Here is an 18302-nt window from a genome sequence, read left to right as displayed (position 1 = left end):
GTCAGCCTGGAGCATCGACGAACTGATGTCCAGGTTCGGAGACAGATGTGGAGGGTGAGCCAATAGGTTGCCTCCAATTCCATGTGCTCTCATTTTTGTTAACATTCTCTTATGTGGAACCTTGTCAAATGCTAGCAGCATGATCTGATAAAAACTCCCATCAAACTCCCCTGTCTGTTGGAGGAGTGAGGCCTCCACATTGAGCAGCCTCCCACCTCGCTTTGACTCTGAAAACACTCCACGCCAGGCCAACCCAGCAATTGGCATGTGGGCCCCTTCAAATATGTGAGGTTGAATTTGACAAATCCACAGTATTGATTATTTTACATAATTTGAGCTACAAGGTTGGTTTTGTGAGTTGCATTTCATTCAACAAGAACGGGTGAGGGTAACGTAATTGGAAGTGATGTCACTAGCGGAGCCGTAGCTTTTTAGCATGCGCTGAGAGTGATGTCATCAGGTGGCCCGGCACATGCACAGGAGGACGTCACGGATCGATGGAAAATTGGAATTACCCACACTGTCGCTAATCACTCCATCAAACTAAACACTCTGGGATAGAGCTGCGGTGACTGATGGGCATTGTGTGAGAGTCATGGATTGTTTTCAGGTTTATTGGGTAGAAAGTGGGGACGGCGGGTCACTATTTACATTACAAAGCGAATAGTGACACTGCGTCCAATGACAACACTTGCCTTGCATGCGCCGGGCTTTCCGAGAAATCAACTCGCTGCCGTTCATGCTCAAGAGCGTGATCCAGGTCTGACGGACGGGAGGAGGAGGGCATCATCCATCTCCCCATCTGGACCGTGTTCTCCCTCTAACCCCCCCCCCCCCACCCCGCTTAGACCTGAATCACATTCTCTCTCCCTTCCCCCTCACTCTGTTCCCTCCGGGATCCACCCTATCCCTGCTGCTTCTGCTCCTCCCACTTCCCCCGCTTCTCCCCTTCCCCTGCTTCTGCTCCTCCCCTTCACTTCCGCACCCCCCATCTTCTCCCCTTCGGCCCCACTTCTCCACTTCGCTCTGCTTCTCCACTTCCTCCGGGGCTCTGTTCTCCTTCTCCCTTATCGCTACCTGCATCGGCTGCATTTTTGTTGCTCGGCCTCCGGTCCAGGCTTTTAGTGAACGGCAGAGAGGACAGTTGGTGACGTACAACGTGCATGCGTGGCCCAATACCCCACTGGGGGCTAATCTTGCCAATCTGCTTCCCTTCCCACTCATCTCCCCCAGCGCTGACCCCAGTGGACTCTGCCAGCAGATCAGCTATCACCATCTCTCTCCGCATCTCCCTCTAGAATGTCCATTCACTAGTGAACAAGCCCCTTTCCATCCATGAGCTTATTGTGGATGATTGCATCGACATCATGACCTTGATGGAAACTTGGCTGATGGGTGAAGACACCTTCCCCCTTAATGAAGCCTCCCCACCTGGCTAGACCTTCCACCACATGCCCCGTCCAGACTGCCGCAGTGGCTGTGTGTCACTTATCAAAAAAAAAAAATCACACCTTGGTCTGTCCACCTACTCCTCTGGCACCTTCTCTTCCTTTGAGCATCTCATCTTGTTTCACCCCTCTCACCTCTCCTTTCAAATCCTCATTCTCTACCGCCCACCCAAGTACCACGCCAAGTTTCTCACCGAGGTATCTTTACTGCTTCCCGCCCTCAACCTCTGCACCAAGCGACTTCTCATCCTCGGTGATTTCAACCTCCATCTCAACTTATCATGCTCTCTCTCCTCTGAGCTCACTGCCCTCCTACCCTCCCTTATCCATATTCACAGCCATCCCCTTGACCTTGCCGTCTCATGTGGCCTCTCTACTCCCATTGTATCAATCACGGATAAGGCCATCTCTAATCACTTCCTTGTATTCCTCTCCACCCACTTCCTCCTTCCCTCTCCCAACCCCACTTCCTTCTGTGTCCGCCCCTGGGAAAAAACTCTCCCCCAAGTCACTTACAAATTACCAATTGTCTAGCCTTTGGCCCTCCATTCATCACAACATTTCTGCAGCTACCGATGTGCTCAATCACAGCCTCACCTCCACCTTTGATGCCCTTGTCCCCCTTAAAACCATTAGCCTCGCTCACCCTGGTCGCTCCCCCTGGTACGGCCGTCATCTCCACTCCCTTAAATCCAAGGGACGCAGACTTGAACGTTTATGGCGGACAACTGGTTTACCCATTCATCGTCAGGTTTGGCTAGACCACAAAGTACTATCCAGTGCTGCTCTCCTTTGCCAAAACTGCTCACTATTCCAGGATCATCCTGAAATGCAAAGATAACCCCCGGCTACTCTTCTCCACTACAAACAGACTTCTTTAACCCCTCGCCCGTCCCCTCCACCCTTATATCCAACGAAAAGTCTGAGGAACTCATGGAGACTTCTTCATCACTAAGATTGAGACCATCTATTCAGCTGCCTCCCTCCCTTCCCCTAGCCCACCAAGCCAAACTTTCCCAAAGGATCCCCCCTGCCCTAGCCCTGAACTCGCAACTTTCTCTATTTTCTCTCCTGTCTCCCCTCATGCCATCTCCGAGCTCATCTTGACCATGAGACCCACCGCCTGCTCCTTCGACCCTACTCCCACCAAACTGCCGACCACCCAACTTTCCTTCCTGGCCCCCATGTTAGAATCATAGAATCGTAGAAAATTTACGGCACAGAAGGAAGTTAGCTGATACTATTAAGGTTCCCTCTCCTCAGGTACTGTCCCCCTCCCCTTCAAATCTGCCATCATCGCCTCCCCCCCCTCAAAAAACCCACATTTGACCTCTCAGTCCTTGCAAACTATCGCCCAATCTCTAACCTTCCTTTTCTCTCCAAAGTCCTTGAGCGTGTTGTCGCCTCCCAAATCCATGCCCATCTTTCCCTCAACTCCACATTTGAATACTTCCAATCAGGTTTTCGCCCCGCCAAAGTACTGAAACGGCCCTTATCAAAGTCACAAATTATATCCTATGTGACTGTAATGATGGTAAACTATCCCTCCTCATCCTTCTCAACCTGTCTGCAGCCTTTGACACGGTTGACCACACCATCCTCCTCCAATGTCCAGCTGGGTGGGACTGCATTCGCCTGGTTCCATTCTTATCTATCCAGCCACAGCCAGAGAATCACCTGCAATGGCTTCTCTTCCCGCTCCATTATCTCTGGAGTCTTCCAAGGATCTATCCTTGGCCCCCTCCTATTTCTTATCTACATGCTGCCCCTCGGTGACATCATCCGAAAACACGACGTCAGATTCCACATGTACGCTGATGACAGCCAACTCTACCTCACCATCATCGTCTCTCAATTGTCACACTGCATGTCCAACACTGGATGAGCAAAGATTTCCCCCAACTAAATATTGGGAAGACCGAAGCCATTGTCTTTGGTCCCCACCGCAAACTCCATTCCTTAGCCACGACTCCAACCCTCTCCCTGGCCACTGTCTGAGGCTGAACCAGATCGTTCGCAAACTTGGCGTCCTATTTGACCTTGAGGTGAGCTTCCGACCATATATCCGCTCCATCACCAAGACCGCTTACTTCCACCTCCGCAATATCGCCCTGCCTCAGCTCATCTGCTGTTGAAACCCTCATCCAAGCCTTTGTTACCTCCAGACTGGATTATACAAATGCTTTCCTGGCTGGCCTTACACCTTCCACCCTCCATAAACTTCAGCTCATCCACAACTCTGCTACCCATATCCTAACTCGCACCAAGTCCCATTCCCCATCACCCCTGTGCTCGTTGACCTACATTGGCTCCCGGTCCAGCAATGCCTCGATTTTAAAATTTGCATCCTTTTTTTCAAATCCTTCCAAGGCCTCGCCCCTCCCTATCTCTGTAACCTCCTCCAGCCCGACAATCCTCCGAGATCTCTGCGCTCCTCCAATTCCGGTCTCTTGTGCATCCCCGATTTTAATTGCTCCATCATTGGTGGCCGTGCCTTCAGCTTCCTCGGCCCTAAGCTCTGGAATTCCCTCCCTAAACCATTTCACCTCTCTCTCTTCCTTTAAGACACGCCTTTAAACTTACCTCTTTGACCAAGCTTCCTGTCCTAATACCTCCTTATGTGGCTCAGTATCAAATTTTGTTTGATAATGCTCCTGTGAAGCGGCTTGGGACGTTTTACTACGTTAGAGGTGCTATATAAATGCAAGTTGTTGTTGTTGTTGCAGCTACATCCATCCAGGCAAGTGGAGAGTATTCCATCATACTCCCGATTTGTGCCTTGTAGGTGGTGGAGTGGCTTTGGGGAGTCAGGAGGTGAGCCACTCGCTGCAGAATACCTAACCTCTGACCTGATGTTGTTGGCATAGCATTTTTAAGGCTAGTCCAGTAGAGTTTCTGGTCAGTGGCACTCCCCAGGATGTTGATGGTGGGGGATTCGATAATGGTAATACCACTGAATGTCAAGGGGAGGTGGTTAGACTCTTATTGCAGATGGTCACTGCCTGGCACTTGTCTGGTGAGAATGTTACTTGCCACTTATCAGCCCAAGCCTGGATGTTGACCACGTCTTGCTGCATGCGGGCACGGACTGCTTCATTATCTGAGGAATCGTGAGTGGAGTTGAATATCGTACAATCATCAGCAACCAGCCCCACTTCTAACCTCATGATGAAGGGAAGGCCATTGATGAAGCAGCTGAAGCCAGTTGGGCCTAGGACACTGCCCTGAGGAACTCCTGCAGCGATGTCCTGGGGCACAACCATCTTCCTTTGGGCTAGGTATGACTCCATCTACTGAAGACTTTTCCCCTGATCCCCACTGACTTCAGTTTTACTAGGGCTCCTTGGTGCCACACTCGGTCAAATGCTGCCTTGATGTCAAGGGCAGTCACTCTCACCTCACCTTTGGAATTCAGCTCTTTTATCCACGTTTGGACCAAGACTGTAATGAGGTCTGGAGCCAAGTGGTCCTGGTGGAACCCAAACAGAGCAGTGAGCAGGTTACTGGTGAGTAAGTGCCGCCTGATAACACTGTTGATGACTCCTTCCATCATTTTGCTGATGATTGAAAGTAGGCTGATGGGGCGGTAATTGGCCGGGTTGGATTTATCCTGCTTTTTGTGGACAGGACATACCTGGGCAGTTTTCCACATTGTCGGGTAGATGCCAGTGTTGTAGCTGTACTAGAACAGCTCGGCTACAGGCACAGCTGGTTCTGCAGCACAGGTGGAGTGAATCAAATTGGCTGAAGGCTAGCATCGATGATGGTGGGGACCTCAGTAAGAGACCGAGAATGCATCATCGGCTTGTAGATTGGTGAGAACGCGGTCAAGTATGTTTTTCTCTCACCACCTGCTGCAAGCCCAGTGTGACAGCCATGTCCTTCAGGACTTGGCCAGCTCGGTCAGTGCTGATACTACCGAGCCACTCTTGGTGATGGACATTGAAGTCCCCCACCTAGAGTATATTCTGTGCCCCTTCTACCCTCAGTGTTTCCTCCAAGTGGTGTTGAACATGGAGGAGTACTAATTCATTGGCTGAGGTGGTGGTGGGGGGGGAGCGCGGTTGGTGGTAAACAGCAGGAGGTTTCCTTGCCCATGTTTGACCTGAAGCCATGAGACTTCATGGGGTCCGGAGTCAATGTTAAGAACTCCCTGGGCCACGTGACTGTATACCACTGTGCTCCCAACTCTGGTGGGACTGTCCTGGCAGTAACAGAACATACCCAGGGATAGTGATGGAGGAGTCTTGGGTGATAGTCATACTTACGAAATCATATCTATGTCATCCTTTTGCTTGACTAGTCTAAGACAGGTTTCCTAACTTTATACCAGTCCCCAGATGATTATCCCTAACACCATCCTAGCTGAGATCAACTGACTTAGCACAAACCTGAAATAAAACCTGGAACCTTACCGGTTAAACCAGTTGAACCATCTGGGGAGCAAAACATTCTAATGCAGCACTTGTACTGCTGCAAACCAGTAATGTAAGTAAGACTTCACTGTTTCCAACCAGAAATGCTGTAGGACATAGGAACATAGGAACAGGAGTAGGCCATTCAGCCCCTCGTGCCTGCTCCGCCATTTGATAAGATCATGGCTGATCTGTGATCTAACTCCATATACCTGCCTTTGGCCCATATCCCTTAATATCTTTGGTTGCCAAAAAGCTATCTATCTCAGATTTAAATTTAGCAATTGAATATAAAAGAAGCAAAAGTAGAACTGCATGACGACTGCTGAGCAACTCGCAAACACATCACCAAAGTGACTGTTTTCAGTAGGCACATTACAGCAGGCACTGGCTAAGACATCAACAGAAATACAAAGAAGTAAAAAACTTCACGACGACTAATGTGAACTGCAGAGTAACTCGCAAACGCAAACACTGGGAGAACTGTAGAACTGGTAGCATCCAGGCTACAATTCAACGTCAGAGGCAAGCCATGTATTTTGGCCACTAGCGAGCTGAGCAATTAAAATCCCAACAGGTACAAGTCAGCAAAGTGGTTTTGTGATCGGTGACCAGTATCAATCTCCTACCAGCATTGGGGAATGAACAACCAATAGCTAAATAGCTGAGAACATTGACTTTAAAACAACCCAAAATGTAAACACAATGATTTCTACAGCACCAGGACTGGGAGCTGGCACTGCAGAACCACTTCAGGAATTATTCTGTGATATAACTAGAAGCATAAAGTGGAAAGCTGGATGAAATTTTATCAATCCAAGGGTTATTAGAATATGATACATAATCACTAAAAGTGACAATTTTTTTTTCTTTTATTCGTTCATGGGATGTGGGCGTTGCTGGTGAGGCCGGCATTTATTGCCCATCCCTAATTGCCCTCGAGAAGCCAAGTTAATCATAAGATTTAAGAGGGAATCAGATAAAAATTTCAAGACAGGAAATGTTAAAGGGAACGGTGTGAGGAAAGTGGGGAAATGGGATTAGAGCAGATAGCTCCAACACAGGCATTATAAACTACACTTCTACACTGAAATTCCTATGATTCTCTACATATTTCATGAGCCTTGTCCAATTACTGTGAGTAAAGGACAACACCTGGTAAACTAATAACCTGCCAGAAGCTACTAGGTACAATTTGCAGTCTGGACACAATCAGCTGATCATTCAACAAATCAAGTGCTTTAAATGAGGCCTGGATAGTACCAGTTCTACAATTCTCCCAGTGATTGCGTTTGCGAGTTGCTCAGCAGTCGTCATGCAGTTCTACTTTTACTTCTTTTATATTCAATTTTAAACTGTTGACGGCTGCTCTAATGTTGATTTACGTTCACGTGGCTCGAGTTTGAAACCCACCCTCAATGGGTATTCAAACTCAGTTGCCCACTACAAATGAATTTTGGCACTTTTTAACCATACTGTTAGACAAGAAGCTTTAATGTCATCGAACTTTTTCTATGGGGAGAAAAGACAACTTGGATCTGGCCACATGTCATGAGCCCACACCTTGGGGGGAATTTTAACCCCCCACCCCCCCATCCCATGACGGGCAGGAGAATAGTTTGAAGGTTCCTTTTTTTTCATTCGTTCATGTGACGTGGGCGTCGCTGGCAAGGCCGGCATTTATTGCCCAAGGCTAATTGCCCTTGAGAAGGTGGTGGTGAGCCGCCTTCTTGAACTGCTGCAGTCCGTGTGGCGAAGGTTCTCCCACAGTGCTGTTAGGTAGGGAGTTCCAGGATTTTGACCCAGCAACTCAGCTGGGGGAAGTGGACAAATAAAGTGACTCTGATGCCCTTTCCTAGATGTCCATGGAAAGAAACATGGGTCAGGCTGTCCTGCCCCTACCTGACCAGGGAGTGCAAATTTGTTTTTTTTCCCCTACTCATGGGTGGGGAGAGGACAAATGTGAACTACTACACATATCTGAGTATCTAATCTCTCCATTTACCCAGGCAACTGGAAGACATACATAACAAAATGACCAAAATCCAGGTTTGCTGTAAACTTAGAACAATAAAGAGTTCAGATACAAACAATTTCAATTTTCAAAAATCTCATTTTAAGCGGTACGTCAGTTTTTCTTGGCTTTGTGCTTCATGAATCATTGCTTGCTGCTTCAAACATCTGTTATGCATAGCAAATTTTACTGGACTAGAAATTCATAACTTTTCTGTTAATCACTATTCAAGAAGCATTAACCCTTTCCACATATAGATTTTCATTGTGTACGTAAAAGACTCTTAAAAATTTTACTCAGCTAAAGGATAATACACTTACGAGAAAGGAAACAGAAGCATACAGGATAGAGCTCTCAAATGGTTCAATATGTAAATATGCCAAGCAATGAGGTACTGAGTCATACAGATCAATAAGGTCCAGGTTCAATTCTTGATCTGATATTGTTCAATGCAGAAACCTAAGCATTAGCAAGGACTCTTTTGTTGCAGCATAGGAGACACAGTTGGACTAGTAACTACCATTTTATTTTGGCTGCTGGTAATTTTATTTTCACTGTTGTCATGACTGATAATAGTGCAAATGTGAACTTCACATCATCGGTTTTGTCGTCTCCTGCTGAGTATTAGAAATCCAGCATATAGTGGGGTTCTTTTAAAAAAAGGTTAATCCTTATACATTGGCAAACAGGACTGTGCATTGATTCAGATGCCATTAGCATCTAGAATTATCAGAGAGGTAGCTCCACGAGGGAGCCGAGCGAACCAGGACTTGTGCAGAAAGCATTTCTGTTGCCTGGCAGTATTGGATGGCAGGAAGTTATTTGTGCTGGCCCTTCAGTAGGGACTGGCACAGCAAAATGTAAAGCAGCTTCTAGACCCATAGGCCCATTAAGAGTTTTTGTACTAGTTTTATTCCAACATAGATTATTTTATTCCTTGTGCTTGCATAATATCAACCTAAAAAAACTAACAGAAGCTGACAAAACCCCCAAGAAAGCTGGAAGATCAAAAGCAGCTCTGAATATAGGCCTTGTGACATCTGAAAGTGCACAGGCTCATCATAACTTAAGTTGCAGGTACACCAAACTTTCTGTCACTGTTATTTCAGGGACAAAAAAAAAACTTAACGCCAAAATGCAGTTCGCAGCAGTGGTCGATTTAGAAATGAATGAAGGTGGATCTGGGTGCTGATGGTATGGGATTCATTTTATAGTGGGATCTATTGTCTCCTTTGTCGCACCACCACATCAACCACCCCCCCCCCCCCGCCGACCCAACCCATCCCCACTCTCGCCCCAAGAACATTTTTATTTTAGATGTGATTTGGAGTATTTTCTGGCATTTTAGAGCCAATTTCAATTTAGGGTTGGGCAATAAATGCTGCCCTTGGCAGCAAGGTCCGCATCCTGGGAATTAATTGTTTTCAAAAACTGTAATTCTGCGTTTAAAGCCGTAAATATTTTTCCTGGAAAGGTTACAGATTTTTAAATATGAAAATGAGAGTAGTTTTAGGGACTTCAATACAATTTTATAGGGTTCAGTTTCTTTCATTGCAAATCTAATCTGAGATACATCATGTTAATTTGTGAACTGAAACCTTTTGAAACACACACTTACAATAATTCCAACGGCAGCACATCCTACATTCAGAAGACAAAACTAGCTCACTATTCCAACTGCCTCATGGCAGTCCAATATCAGGTGGGGGATTACCCCAATTGAAGGCATACTCAATGAACTATTTTAAGAACGAAAGAAAGAATACCTGTGTTTATATAGCACCTTACACAACTTTAGGATGTCCTCAAGTGCTTTACAGCCAATTGAGATCATAAATAAACTATTTTTATTTTTAAGTAGCTCCTGGATGGGTGACACAAGTCACTACCATTGAAACAAAACTTCAGAACAGAGTTCTGATAAAAGGAAAGGATCACACCAAAACAGTAACCTGTCTTTTCCTATTTTAGATGCTAATTAGTTTGCTCTGCATTTCAAAATTTTCTGTTTTTCAAATTGTAAAACACGAGACTAGAGTATAAAAATCTGGTGTCGACCACCTTTGATCTTATACTAGATTCCTGGGCCACTAAAGTCTGCTCCAGTTTTTTATGCTTCCCTCTCTATATGCCTACTCACCATCCTTTAGCTATTCACACATTCTATGACTCATATAGGTCTTTTATTTCTTTGATTTCTCTCGTCATGCCTCCTTTTGTCTCTTGCTTATATCACTTCTGCTATTTAACCATCTCCTGTTCTCCACTTAGACGGTTTACAGATCATTCCATTTACTTTCCGACATGGGTGATTGTTTTGTATTTCTCTTCCCTTCCTCCTTCCCCTTGTTCTGTTATTTTTAAAATGCTGTTCATCTGTAATGTCTTCCATACCAGAAATAATCGGTGGAAAAATTCGATAAGTGTCTGTTTTGGGCAGTGGCAACGCAGATGCGCTACCACCCCGCGCCCAACGGACCCTGTGCAGGCAGGACACAAGTTTGGATCCAAGGGCGCACTTACCTGCAATCGGCATTCCTTTCCAGGCCTTGCACGTGGAATGAATGCAATTCACACTTTCCACCACCAGAGGGAGCTCAATCTCTTAAAGGGAGGATGTTTCTTAGGAATCTCTTAAAGGTAGCTGGTACTTGTTATTTCATGAAAATAACAGTCTACAGTCTGCACGGAGTCACTGATGAGTTTTGCTAAAACATTGAATATAGGTTGCGCACTACTAAATCCCACATCCTCCAATCTGCCAATCTGAGTTGGTACCAGGCCTGCGAGAGCGCTGCACCAAGGTTCTCAGCTGATGCACTAGAGACCTTGGATGCAAGAGGTGGACAGAAGGAGGGACATCCTATATTCCCGGGGTGGGGAGGGGGGGGGGTGCAAGATGCCCTCCAGACATATACTCAAAAGGCAGTCGGAGGCAGCAGGGGATGAAGTCAATGCCAGGCGCACAGCATCATGAACATGGATGCAGTGCAGGAAGAAGTTTGATGATTTGACATGAGTGGGCAAGGTGAGTGAGGTCAACTGTCAAGTGGCATCTCCTACCATCTGCACCATGCACTACACCCCCCCATTCCCCACATACCAACAAACTCTTACCATCAGTACTCAACTCTTCCAACCAGATGCTTCCTCTCACCCTTACACATTACCACTGTTTCAAGCTGCCCACCCACAACTCACAAGCCACATACCACACACACTGGCAGCTATTCAACCATGACAGGCACATCATCCAGGCACACGTCCTGCTTTCTTGCAGGAGAAGATGGCGCATATCAAGAGGCAGCAAGTGGCCGTGGCATTTAGCCTCTCGAGCCTGTTCCACCATTCAATGAGATCATGGTGGACTTGTGACCTAACTCCATGTACCCGTCTTAGCCCCATATCCCTTAATACCTTTGGTTCACAGAAATCTATCAATCTCAGATTTAACATTCACAAGTGAGCTAGCATCAACTGCCGTCTGCAGAGGAGCGTTCCAAACGTATCCCACCCTTTGCGTGTAGAAGCATTTCCTAACTTCACTCCTGCACGTCCTGGCTCTAAATGTTAGACTATGTCCCCGTGTCCTAGTATTGAAGTCTAGGAGACATCCAAAAACAGTTACAAATGTCTCGGCAGCCAGAGGCAATAATCCAGCCACTAACCTGTAAATCCGGCATGGTCCCTTTAAATAGCGCCAGTGGGGGGGGTCCTCCAGGCACTCTAATACACGCTCAGATGGTCGGGGTTAAGACTGTGCATTGAATTGAGCGTTAGACACCATTTTGGGATTTATCACTTTAAATCAGCATTGTACACTGATTGAAGCCATTTTCTCCCTACTTTACATGATTCCAGCGCTCGTTATCTGTGCCTGTGCAAACTCCCATACCTAGATGGCGTCTGGCGCACGTCATGCAGGAAACGTGCGTGCGCATCCAAGACGCCATCTTGGATTGGGCCGTGCACCGAAATAACAGACGCTACACGGCCCAATTTAGCCCCATCTTATCTGTTCTCTCAACAAATGCTGGCTGACCAGCTGAGTATTTCCAGTGACTTCTGTTTTTGTGGTAGAATAAAGTAATTTCAGACTGACTGCTTCTGACAGTCTCCAGTCCCACCCTCCAACCAATTTGATCAATTGACACTGACAATCTCCAATCCCAGTGAAAAATAATTCTCATGAAATACTGACAAGCTGAGACATGGTTTGAAACACTGTCAACTTCAAACTCAGGCAGTTGGCATACATATGTTTGCATGTGAGATTTTTTCAAGTTTTCCCTGAACGAAAGATTCCAGTGCGCACGGGACACCATTGTACAAACAAATCAGGTTTCCATGGAAACAAACAGACAAAATTGGTATCAATTAAAATTATCTTGCTAAATGAAGTAAACATTCAACAGGTGCACAATAAAATTGAGCAGATGCATCTTCCCCTGAGAGGCTAAAATATTATGTTAAGTGAATGCAGTGACCTGTGTATACCTCCCACAAATACAGTCCAAGTAGCATAATCCAACAGCAACTTTCACTAAGTGACCACAGCAAATAGAACAGAGCTTCCAAACGGCAATTCAGTTATAACAAGGAGGATGATGCTAGACAGCCTAACTTGAGGGATAACTGAGCAGACTCCCAGTGATTCAAAGAATCTTTTTTTTATTCGTTCATTTATTGCCCATCCCTAATTGCCCTTGAGAAGGTGGTGGTGAGCCGCCTTCTTGAACCGCTGCAGTCCGTGTGGTGAAGGTTCTCCCAAAGTGCTGTTAGGAAGGGAGTTCCAGGATTTTGACCCAGTGACAATGAAGGAACGGCGATATATTTCCAAGTCGGGATGGTGTGTGACTTGGAGGGGAACGTGCAGGTGGTATTGTTCCCATGTGCCTGCTGCTCTTGTCCTTCTAGGTGGTAGAGGTCGTGGGTTTGGGAGGTGCTGTCGACGAAGCCTTAGCGAGTTGCTGCAGTGCATCCTGTGGATGGTACACACTGCAGCCACTGTGCGCCAGTGGTGAAGGGAGTGAATGTTTAGGGTGGTGGATGGGGTGCCAATCAAGAGGGCTGCTTTGTCCTGGATGGTGTCGAGCTTCTTGAGTGTTGTTGGAGCTGCACTCATCCAGGCAAGTGGAGAGTATTCCATCACACTCCTGACTTATGCCTTGTAGATGGTGGAAAGGCTTTGGGGAGTCAGGAGGTGAGTCACTCGCCGCAGAATACCCAGCCTCTGACCTGCTCTTGTAGCCACAGTATTTAAATGGCTGGTCCAGTTAAGTTTCTGGTCAATGGTGACCCCCAGGACGTTGATGGTGGGGGATTCGGCGATGGTAATGCCGTTGAATGTCAAGGGGAGGTGGTTAGACACTCTCTTGTTGGAGATAGTCATTGCCTGCATTTGTCTGGCGCGAATGTTACTTGCCACTTATCAGCCCAAGCCTGGATGTTGTCCAGGTCTTGCTGCATGAGGGCACGGACTACTTCATTATCTGAGGGGTTGCGAATGGAACTGAACACTGTGCAATCATCAGCGAACATCCCCATTTCTGACCTTATGATGGAGGGAAGGTCATTGATGAAGCAGCTGAAGATGGGCCTAGGATACTGCCCTGAGGAATCCATCTTCCAGCCTCCCGTGACAATCTGGGTGTGATTTTAGGAGGCAATTGCGGGTGCGTTGGGGGCAGGGGGACTCTGAAAATCGCTGAAATCCCATTCGGGTTCGGAAACATGCTCTAACCGGCCGACTTCGGAGTTTCAAAGGGACCCGCCTGTGTGCGCGCGGGCGACACGAAGACCGAAGTCCAGCCAGCAATTAAAGCCGATGGGATGACAATTAAAGAGCCAAATGTACCTCTTGAGGTACTTCAGCACTTTACCTGTGACAGATTAAGTACTTAGAAAGATTTTTAACATACCTGGGCGGCTTGCCCACCGCTTCTGATTCACGCCTGGTGAAACTAGGCATGAGGGGCCGGATCAGGGAACAAGAAACTAAATAAACGAAATAAAAAACCATGGAAGGAAGTGAAAACGCTAAATGAACCTACCTTTGCAACCTGCTCCGATGTCTCCCGCTCCAATGTCCCCCTCTTCAGCCCCCCAATGTCCCCCTCTTCAGCCCCCCAATGTCCCCCTCTTCAGCCCCCCAATGTCCCCCTCTTCAGCCCCCCAATGTCCCCCTCTTCAGCCCCCCAATGTCCCCCTCTTCAGCCCCCCAATGTCCCCCTCTTCAGCCCCCCAATGTCCCCCTCTTCAGCCCCCCAATGTCCCCCTCTTCAGCCCCCCAATGTCCCCCTCTTCAGCCCCCCAATGTCCCCCTCTTCAGCCCCCCAATGTCCCCCTCTTCAGCCCCCCAATGTCCCCCTCTTCAGCCCCCCAATGTCCCCCTCTTCAGCCCCCCAATGTCCCCCTCTTCAGCCCCCCAATGTCCCCCTCTTCAGCCCCCCAATGTCCCCCTCTTCAGCCCCCCAATGTCCCCCTCTTCAGCCCCCCAATGTCCCCCTCTTCAGCCCCCCAATGTCCCCCTCTTCAGCCCCCCAATGTCCCCCTCTTCAGCCCCCCAATGTCCCCCTCTTCAGCCCCCCAATGTCCCCCTCTTCAGCCCCCCAATGTCCCCCTCTTCAGCCCCCCAATGTCCCCTGTCCCCTACGATCTTCCTCTCCCCCCCCCACCCGATCTTCCTCTCCCCTCCTCGCGTCCCCCCCCCCCCCCACAACTCCCGGTCTTCCGTTCCAGCGCTGGACGACGTCTCGCTCTCTCTCTTTCTCGCCCCTCCACCTCCCCCTCGCGTTGCAGCTCCTGACGGCAGCCAGCCTGTCAATCAGGCTGGCTGCCGGCCAGAAACCTGGAGAGGACGTTAATCATCATCAATCAACATGCGATCGTGTCGAAAATGGTAAATTTTGTTCATGCAGGTTTGCCACGCGCACCTTCACCCCCCTTGCCCACCACCCCCCCACCACCACCACTGCCAACCCGCCACCATTATAAAATCGAGCCCCTGGCTCTGCTCCATCTTTCCATTTTGAAAGGGGAAGAGGAGAGAAATTAGTTAACTTGAGCCTAAGATCAGTTTGGCTTGGTTTAACGTAGTAACTTTTTGCAAAGTTCAAAAACTGGATAAGGCAATGGGGGAGATTAACACTTGAGCTGCTGTGATGTTGCTGATGAAAATTTATTTAAAGCAGTAAAACAGAAGTGGAAAATAAGTTGCTTTGATTTAAAGCACGGTATCCGGTTTACAGTTTAGAAAATTCCAGACAACCCAGTTCAAAATCAGATTGTCTGGTCTAAAACCAGGCTGTTGGTTCAAACTCGAATGTGTAGCAACCATAATTTGGTTCTTCTTATCAGCCCATTCCATACTTTTTTGGAGCTCAATTTGGGATAATTCTAACTGAAATAACCTTTACTGCACACCCTGATGTTTTACTTTGCAAAATAAATACATAATACATACCATAAGTATTTCAAGGAACAAGTTGTTCTAAATTGACCTCTACTGTACTGTGACAAGTAAAAATTCAACATTCAAAACAGAATCCAATTCAGTAAATGTTTTTCTTGATTTAAACTGGCCTGTGTGAAGGCACTGCACAGTACTGTGCAGTCAGTTATCTCACTGCTTCATCTGCCCAACACACTCCAGGGGATTAGTGGAAACCAAGAAAACTATAGCGTATTCCACATGTCCACCTCATTCATTCCAAAAAGTCACTTTGTCCTTACCTAGAGCTGCGGGATGACTGGTCTGGTTTATTTCTCTCTGAACGATCTGTAAACCATAAAAAAAACAAAAAATAAACAAGAAATTTTGGGTTCATGTAACTTAGGCTATTCAAATCAAACAGATTATTCAATATGATGAGCTGTGGGGTACAGTCTGCACATGAGTGGGTAAAAACCCAAGAAACATCTTGTGCATTTTAGTAGAAGGTGCACAATAAAATCCCATTATCGTCAGACTCCTCACATAATCCCTTAATCAGGTCTGTTAATGACCTGAAATACCTAGATAAATATTGTCAAGTGGCACCCCGCTGGCTTTAATTGCCTGCGGGATTCCCACCTGCAGGGGCTGCACGCGCACGCCAGCGCGTCTGTGGGGAACCTAGAAGTGGGCGGGTTGGAGCCGGGCTCTGGACCCGGTCCGGGATTCCCCGATTTTCAGAGCCCCCCCGCCAGGAATGCACCCGATAGCGGGTGCTAAAATGAAGCCCACTGTCTGTATTGTGCTAGTTCTAGTTTATAGAGTATCTATAATTCAAACACCAACTAAAGCTACAATAGGTTTGTAATCAGTACATTCCATTTTTTCTCTCTCCGTCTACCTCTCTCACATATAAATACACACAATGTTTTAAATAATACTCAATAAAGCTTTTGAATTTTGTCCTGTAGCTTTTCTTCAAATAATTTTGAAAAACAATCAAATACACTTCGTTGGGAGACTCATAGAAAAGCATTACACCATTTACTAGTTTAAAAGCTACTGATGCATCACAGGACATTGTGCGCACTGAACATGTTCAGACTGCAGAATCTACCTTCAGCTTAAAGGGTCACTGTTCTGAGCAAAAATATGAATTCCAAGCTGGACTTTAGGAGAAGCTGAAGCCTTCAAGTAAAATCTTTAATGAAGGTTGTAAAAGACAGAAACATTTCAATGGATAAATATCATGTTATTGTGAAATGCGTAATTTTTCAATTTTCTTTTGTTTATTAAAGTCTGACTTTGAAGTTTATTACTGAGAAATTTGTATCAAAAAGTATCAAGTAATTCATCTGATTCATCAACAAACCACGATGGTGAAATGTTTACATATAGTTTCCCATTATAAAATGCATACACAATCCGATTATAAATGTTTACATAGGAAATTTCCACCATAAAAATTGTTACAGGAAGTAATATTTGTGGACAGGAAGTGCACACCATACGCAAATGATTTTAAAAATATAAATGATTATGTTGATGCATGGATTGTAGAATGGTTATAGTGACATCATGGTGAATCTCTTCTGTTTTCATTCATGACATAATCTTCAGGAAATATGAAAAATATTTACTGAAATGATATGATCATGTATGGTTTATAAAATTCCTGATGTCCTGACTAATTCAGTTTGAACTCAGAGTGTTAATAAGTTAATTTTTTTTTAAAGTGGAAGTAACTGCTGCCACTGCAATTTTTATTAACAGACATGATAAAATTAATATCGTGAACCTACTGAAATATTTTGCTAATTTTCACTGTCCCTCCATTTGAATTAACAGTGCTGGTGAAATAAAAAGCCAGTAATTAGGCTAGCACGCAATATAGTTTTATAAGCTTCCTGCATCATTTGGCTTCTGTCGTGTATAGCCCACTTCTATACATTTCCCTCCACTGATCCAACATCATGAAATGGAAGCATAAATGCCATGGGATCACTGCAAAACGAGGGAATGGGAACACATCTACAACCCCATTTAAACTGCACTAGTGAACAAAAGTACTTCCCATTTTTTTCTCCTCTGCTTCTAATTCTTTTTGCCAATTTTCTCTCCTCCTTCCATGGACCCTTTGCTGGACAGTGAGAGTGAGTCTAGACAGTGAGAGTTGGCATGCTATTTGATCATATGAGGCACCAACATCAAGCCCTATCATTATCTAAGGTCACACATCTGCACAACTTAATAATGATGGTAACACTCTCCGATTTTCCCCTCCCTAACTTAAAGGCCGTCAGGTTGACCGTAGCACCCCAATGCCACCCTGGCAGAGATTCATGAACTCAGTAGAGACTGGGGTTCAAACCTTCGACCCTCCTGGTCTACTCACTGTCTTAACCAGCTGATCTATCGGGAGAGGACATTTCTCTTTTCAGTTGCAATCTTGTTTGAAAGGGAAAGTTTGCAAAATGGTTTCTGAAGATCTCCAGTTTTTGCTGGTCTGCTACCAGTTAATGCTTCATGTATTTTGTAGGACGTTGCCACATTCTGCTTCCTGTCAACTTGGCAGAGCCAAATAGTTTCATCTAGCGGGGCCTCTCTCCCATCTTCATAAGGGATCTGATCATCATTACAACTGCTACAAAAGCAGGAAACTGGGTGATAATGTCGTTTAGGCATTGGCCATTTCTCTCAGGGATGAGGTCAAATCCAATCCAAACTGATGCAACGAAAGACTCCCCAATCTATTGACTGTAAGGGTCTAAGTAAAATGAGTTTGGACAATCTCAATTGAGATGGTCCAGTGTTTACATGCTATTGTCAGGTAATCAGCAAGATTATAGGCACATGTGGATTCAGACTGAACCCATCACATTCATCAAGTTTGACAGTATCTCAAATGAAAACAAGAAAGTCTACAATTAAATAGCAGCAATTAACTCACCAATTTTAGGATCCATCTCATGACAAATCACAATCCTAAG

The 18302-nt window shown here is 46.1% G+C and overlaps 1 protein-coding gene across 2 annotated transcripts in view; it reads right to left on the bottom strand.

The window, feature by feature from the left end:
• The window catches only part of sh3d19 (SH3 domain containing 19), a 133219-nt gene that overhangs the window by 89183 nt on the left and 25734 nt on the right, over positions 1-18302 (bottom strand). For both annotated transcript variants that reach the window (XM_067992116.1, XM_067992124.1), the window contains exon 2: positions 15612-15657. In XM_067992116.1, coding sequence (XP_067848217.1) covers positions 15612-15657 — 46 coding nt within the window. The remainder of the gene's footprint in view (positions 1-15611; positions 15658-18302) is intronic.

Source organism: Heptranchias perlo, chromosome 1, assembly GCF_035084215.1.
Source record: "Heptranchias perlo isolate sHepPer1 chromosome 1, sHepPer1.hap1, whole genome shotgun sequence".
NCBI lineage: Eukaryota > Metazoa > Chordata > Chondrichthyes > Hexanchiformes > Hexanchidae > Heptranchias > Heptranchias perlo.
This window is presented reverse-complemented; position numbering and strand designations above follow the sequence as displayed.